At 36.7% G+C, this 6,775-nt stretch overlaps 1 protein-coding gene across 1 annotated transcript; it reads left to right on the top strand.

Annotated features, from left to right (window-relative positions):
* Window positions 1-435: 435 nt before the first annotated feature.
* LOC111610947 (putative uncharacterized protein DDB_G0287113) lies at window positions 436-5,726 on the top strand. Its single transcript, XM_023346146.1, has 3 exons — window positions 436-726; window positions 3,808-4,003; window positions 5,690-5,726. Exons 1-3 carry the CDS (start codon window positions 567-569, stop codon window positions 5,724-5,726), a joined length of 393 nt encoding a protein of 130 aa, XP_023201914.1. The 5' UTR covers window positions 436-566.
* Window positions 5,727-6,775: the final 1,049 nt, after the last annotated feature.

Here is a 6,775-nt window from a genome sequence, read left to right as displayed (position 1 = left end):
ACTCCATCTTGTCCTCCATCTTGACGTTGATTTCTTTAAACTCTGAATGTTTCTCCAGCAGGAGTTACCTGCTCGTTGATAAACTCTCTCTGAGGCTTTAAATGAGTGGATTTTTACTGAAAACACTCAAATATTTAGCTAAACCTCAAACCCGTTTTCAAACAACCGACTAACAAAAGAAGCACCAACTCTATCCTGTGTGCTCTGTTTTCATTTTCCGGGTGCGTCACTGTGGCTGTCCTGAAGAAACTGTAAACGAATGATAAGATCCGCTGTGATTCACCTCTTAATATACATTTATAGTTAGTAAATTAAAATATTATTGAAATATTAATTTATTTTTGTAACTTAATTTCAAAATAGTGTAATTTATTTAATATAACTTACTATAAAAAGAGGAGACTCATCGAAAATTCAAAGCGGAACTAAAAGTCGTTTACAGTTTCTTCACTTCAGCCACAGTGGAACACACGAAATTACACGACGCACACGGTAGCTTAGCTTTCTTTTGTTAGAAGGTAATTTGAAGACGGTTTTAGGTAAATATTTGCGTGTTTGCTATAAAAATGTCTTCAGTTCAGCCCGAGAGGGAGTTTATGAACGAGCAGGTAACTCCTGCTGGAGAAACATTGAAAGAAATCAACGTTAAGATGGAGGAAGAGATGGAGGATCAGCGCAGACTGATGGATTTTACTCGGATACCGAAGATAATTTTACACCGGACAGGTACGAAACACCTTCATATTTTACTAACGAGACAGTTTAAAGTAGTGATGGATAAATGAGGCGTCATGTATCGTTTCGACCTAAAGCAAAACTGTATTGATATTGCGTCGATGCTGCGTCACTGAATACTGACACCTGCTGGACATTAAAAATCTCTACAGGCAACGTAGTTGACAGACTGATTTGATGGCCTAGTCCAGTGGTTCTCAAACTTTTTTCAGTGATGTACCCCCTTAAAAATATAATTTTAGTCAAGTACCCCCTGACACGGGCAAAACATTTTTGGAATAAAAAAGAGGTACAGTGCTGTAAATACCCTGTAAATACTGAATATAAAATTCAGTGTATGAACACACATTTATATTTTATCGAACTTTTTACAAAATAATTTTTCCCAAGACTTATTATGAGGAGCCTACTGATTTTTTAAAGATATTTTGAAAAGCTTCACTTACCCCCTGCAGTACCTCCACGTACCCCCAGGGGTACGCGTACCCCCATTTGAGAACCACTGGCCTAGTCTATACAATAAGATTTAAGTAATTGAATTTTATTGTATATTATATATTGTATTATTTCAGTTAAATTCAAAATATATTTGATATTATTCGATACAGTCAATAAATAATGTGAACATGAACCAAGTGATGAAAATGAAAGTGAACGTGTGTGGAATGAGGATGATTGTGGACTGTTTTTTTTTTTTTGTTTGTTTTTTTCCACAAATTTTCATTCAAAAAAATAAGTTTTTCCAACATTTTGTAATTTTGTCTGTTCTGTTTTTTTTGACACAACGTCTCCTGCTGTAGAAAAAAATGAAGTAAACAATACATTTATATGAAATAATTTATAAAAAGCAACTGAGTAATTTGTAGAATGGCTGCATACCTGAGTTTATCCTACTTGTATCTGGGACTTCATTCTGATGCTTTGTCCCATAATGCCTCAGCATTGAGGAGGTGAATTTATTTAAATAAGACATTTCTGTCAAACATATGCGACACTTAACCTGCAGAACATAATATGAAAGTAAAGTAAGACTCAATTTCAGCTGAATTTGGATTCAGAGAGATCAAGTACAAACTGAAAAGAACCGGATGAAACAACGAAATGAAAACAAATACCTTATTTTCCGATGTAAGATCAAAATGGTCCCACACTGTGGAAAACTTTCGTTTGCCTTGAGGCTCCATAGTTGACACCATACAGTAAAAGATAAAGAATCTTTTTGGCAAATTATCCAGTTGACAGATTCTCTTCCTTATAAACATAGTTTGGCGCCTCGGCGTCATTTCAAAACAGTTCCTGTATCGGTCATGTGATATGCTGAAATCAATACGCGCACCGACACGGGGTTTTTCTCTATGGGCTTGATGCATGCGCCGACGCATCGGTGTTGCCAGACCCATCACTAGTTTAAAGAGAGTCAGAGACTCTCACCCATGTTTTAGGCGACGCTGAACCCAAACTAAAAGGTTTTAGAATTAAGAAATCCGCTCCAGCTGGAGATTAAATACTTAAAATGATAAACTGCGATCACGAGTATTTACTATTCATCATATAATATCTAAATTAGAGTTTGTCATTTTTGACACCCTTACCTCCAGTTCACCAGTTAAAAAATACTGCTTCAAGTTGGTTTGTTTAGGTTTTCCTATGTTGAGTTATAGGATGCATTTTCTTTTCTATCATGTAACTATAGCGCTAAGTCTAGTACTTGTTGATTGATATTGAGTTAGAAACTCAGATTATTTTTAACCTTAGACAAGTAGTTTAAAAACAAAGCTCGTGAAACCTTCATTGAATAATTTAATTATGCAACCTAAGTAAACCAGGATGATCTTGCATGAACATGTATTGTTTAGATACCTCTTTATTTTGCTTTGCACACACACATTTGTTGTAATGGCTAATTCTGATTGAGTCACACATGGTCAAGGTTAATTTCTACTGCATATTTCATCAACAAGACAGATCAAAGAGCTTTAAATCATAAAAACTTTATCAGTAGATGCATACAGAGCATCTTTTTGTCTTTATTTTCTTCATACTGAAGGTGTGCAAGCTGGAGTCCCATTATTTGGCATTAAAATTCCTCATAGGCCTGGACTGAATTATTCTACATTAGTCACAGAATATATAAAACACAGCTTGATTTGTGATTTTAATTTCTTCAGTTTTCAAAAACTTAACTCTATACACAACCTATATAGTTCCATAATTATAAAAGATTGTATAAAATACAGTTTGGGATTTGTAAAAACTTTATAAAACATCAGATTTTAGGATTGAGGCAATTTCTTCAAACCTGTGTTGCATAGACTGCTAAAACATGAACAGAATTATTTCACACTAAAATATTACCAAAAATATGGCTTGCAATTGACAGAGGCGTTGCTGTTTATTATTATTATTATTATTATTATTATTATTATTATTATTATTATTGGTTTGAGCAACTGACATTGCTCAAATCAAAGTTTGGAAAGTCTTTTTCGTTAGCAAGATTTGATTTGAACTGATTTGAAAAACTAGTTTTGACTGAGGTGGCAGATAAAACATCTGACAGAAAAGCTGCGGTACAAAGGATGATGGGATGTCTGTCTGGCTGGGGGAATGAGAGGAGGATGATGAGCCAAACTGAATCTGTTGAAGAACGCTTTCTGCTCATTCACTCTGTCCAGACTTCCATCTATTCCCTGCTGAAAATTGTTCAAGTTTTGTCTCTATCGCGTTCCTTGTGTTGGCTTCACCCCCAGTGGCAGAAAACGGAAGCTTTCCACTGCTATTTCTTGCTTCCCGTATGTCGAGCATCATGGGAACACTCTTCATGAAAGAGAGTTCCCAGATCCTGGACCAGCAGGATGTAGTTCAAATTAAACGCTGGGAGTGATAGTTAGTGATCGCTATCTTGCTTGCTCAACCAAAAGTCCATAATATTACATTTTGACTAACGTCTTGTTTTCTTCTAATCAGAAAAACTTCATTTGTTGAGTTTGTAATATAAGAATAACCCAAGAGCAGGTAAGAGTTTGTAGTTTGTCTCACTTTTAAAAGCTTTTGTTCTGTCTTTTTGTCCAGAACCCCTGCAGTGCTGTAAAGAGGAGGAGATTCTGAATGAGCCCAGCAACCAGGAGGAAAACTCCACTTTAGATAAAGAGGAACCTCTGCAGATGAAACGGGAGCAAGAGGAACCAGAACCTCTGCAGATGAAACAGGAGGAAGAGGAACCAGAACCTCTGCAGATGAAACGGGAGCAAGAGGAACCAGAACCTCTGCAAATGAAACAGGAGCAAGAGGAACCAGAACCTCAAAAGATAAAACAGGAGCAAAGGGAACCAGAACCTCTGCAGATGAAACAGGAGGAAGAGGAACCAGAACCTCAAAAGATAAAACAGGAGCAAAAGGAACCAGAACCTCAACAGTTCAAAGAGGAAAAGAAGCAGCTCTGCATCAGCGAGGTTAAAGGGCATCTTGTGCTAAAACAGGAGACTGATGACATTTTGGTGAACAAACGGCAGAAAGGCAAAACTGAGACTTCAAAACAGAAAATACACAAGAAAGCTCACCCAAAGCAAAAACTACATTCTTGTAAATTTTGTGATAAAACCTTTTCTCAAAAAGTTTCCTTGACATCACACATGAGAAATCACAAGAAACCTTTCAAATGCGCAACCTGTGGAAAAAGTTATCCCTGCAAGAGTCGTTTAATTTATCACATGAGAATTCACACAGGGGAAAGACCGTTCACATGTGCAGCTTGTGGAAAAAGTTTCTACCACAAAGACACTTTAAAGGTTCACATGAGAATTCACGCAGGTGACAAGCCTTACACGTGCACAACCTGTGGAAAAGGTTTTCTGTGTAAATCTCTGTTGCTTGAACACATGATGATTCACATAGCCAAGAAGCCGTTCTCCTGTGGGACATGTGGAAAAGGCTTCAGTCATAAAAGAAATTTAACTGTTCACATGAGATTTCACACAGGTGAGAAGATTTTCTCATGTGGGACTTGTGGAAGAAATTTTGTGTCTAAATCTCACTTAGTTAATCACATGGGAATTCACACAAATGAGAAGCCTTTCTCATGTGGGACCTGTAAAAAATGTTTCCGAAGGAAACCCGACTTAGACAATCACATGAGAATTCACACAGGTGAGAAGCCTTTCTCATGTGGGACATGCGGAAAAAAATTTGCTAGAAAAAACTCTTTAAATCCTCACATGAAGACTCATACAAGTGAGAATTCTTTCCCGTGTGGGACCTGTAGAAAAAGTTTCTCTGATAAAGAAAAGTTGGCTGTTCACATGAGATTTCACACTGGTGAGAAGCCTTTCTCTTGTGGGACCTGTGGAAAAGACTTTGTGTATGAATCAAACTTAGTTAGTCACATGAGAATTCACACAGGTGAGAGGCCTTTGTCCTGTGGAACATGCGGAAAAGGTTTCACTCATAAAAAAAGTCTAACTGCTCACATGACATTGCACACAGGTGCGAAGAGTTTGTCATGTACAGCCTGCGGAAAAAGTTTTGTGTACAATTCACACTTAGTTAATCACATGAGAATTCACACAGGTGAGAAGCCTTTCTCTTGTGAGACCTGTGGAAGAAGTTTTGCTCATAAAATAAATTTAACTGCTCACATGAGAGTTCACACAGTTGAGAAGCCTTTCTCTTGTGGAACCTGTGGAAAATGTTCTGTGTGTAAATCTAGTTTACTTAATCACATCAATCAATCAGTCAGTCAGTCAATGTTGCTTATACAGGACCCTTCATATTAAAAGCAGCTCAAAGTTCTGTACCGATCAATAAAAACAAACTCACAGAAGACAATTACCCACCCCACATGGAATAACACACAACTTCATGGAAAATGCACCGAGTGAGCAGAAATGATCCAGGAAATAGTTAAAAAGTCGGGTGTTGAGCTCTTGAAGATGGCAACATTTCCTGTGGCCCTCAGGTTCTCTGGCAGATGGTTCCACAAGCAGGAGCCATAACACTGGAAAGAAGCCATTTGTGTGAGTGGACATTTAAAAGAGCCATATTTAGGGTTTCAGGTGAACTGTTAACATTAATTGTGGGTGGTAGATAATGTTTTTCTAAAAGTCTAAGGTTATTAAAGTTCACTGAATGGGTACGGTTATGTATATTTGCTCCCTGTATGTAATCCTAACTGAAATTAACCAGTTAATGGGGACAGATTGGCCCGGCCCAATGGTATGTGTATAACAGTCAGTAAAAAAAATAGAAGCCAGGACCATGTAGACGTCCATCAGTAGCAGACTGGTCAGATGTAGTGATAATATGGTTACCAGAAATGGTTACCATGGGGACTAACACGGGTGAGAAGCATTTCTCTTGAGGGTACTTTAGAAAAAGTTTTGCTCAAATGACGTTTAACCGTTCACATGAGAACTCATGCAAGTTTTATGACATAATGTGAATTTCAAGTACCAAGATTATCAGTAATTTGCTGTTTGGAAGTGGCGTAATATAAAGCTGGATTGTTTTTGTAAATGTAGCAGCTTTGCTTGAAAAGCTTTTCAAATCGGAGATTTAGCTGAAATACTTTAACATTCACTTTATTCTTGCAATTTTATGTTTTCATTTGTATTTTTTTTAATGAGAGTAAGAGAGATATTGGTAATCTCCAAAAGGAAAATTTGTTTGAATGCTTTCAGATTTAGACTTGTAAAGTTTTTGAGACTTTATTGTGTGTTTTTTCTTTGTACTTTTGTCTTTTATTTCAGTGGTTCTGTGAAATGGATGCATGTTAGCTGCTACTGCATGTACACGGGGTCACAAATTAATGGGAGTAATGTTTTCTGAATCTAATCTAAAGCCATAATTTTTTTCTGTTTTTGCAGGTTTTGATTAAGAAGAGAAAGTGTTAAATAATAGTCTGAAATGCTTTTTGTTTGACTTTGCATTGTCTTTATTCTTCTTCTCTTGTAAAAGTGTAGCTTTTTACCCATGTCTTTTTTTTGGTCATTTTTTCTTTGACATGGTGTTTATCTTTTGGATAGTAGAAAATGTATTGATGATA

Source organism: Xiphophorus maculatus, chromosome 14 (assembly GCF_002775205.1).
Source record: "Xiphophorus maculatus strain JP 163 A chromosome 14, X_maculatus-5.0-male, whole genome shotgun sequence".
In the NCBI taxonomy this organism is placed as follows: Eukaryota; Metazoa; Chordata; class Actinopteri; order Cyprinodontiformes; family Poeciliidae; genus Xiphophorus; species Xiphophorus maculatus.
The sequence above is the reverse complement of the archived record's forward strand: the minus strand, read 5'-3'. Positions and strand labels throughout refer to the sequence as shown.

Bases quoted from the DNA above. Each gene is read 5' to 3' on its own strand.
- LOC111610947 (XM_023346146.1), top strand. From the start codon at position 567: ATGTCTTCAGTTCAGCCCGAGAGGGAGTTTATGAACGAGCAGGTAACT. The intron at 727-3,807 runs GTACGAAACACC...CTTTTTGTCCAG, and splicing joins GATAATTTTACACCGGACAG to AACCCCTGCAGTGCTGTAAA. The intron at 4,004-5,689 runs GCAAATGAAACA...TGTGGCCCTCAG, and splicing joins CAAGAGGAACCAGAACCTCT to GTTCTCTGGCAGATGGTTCC.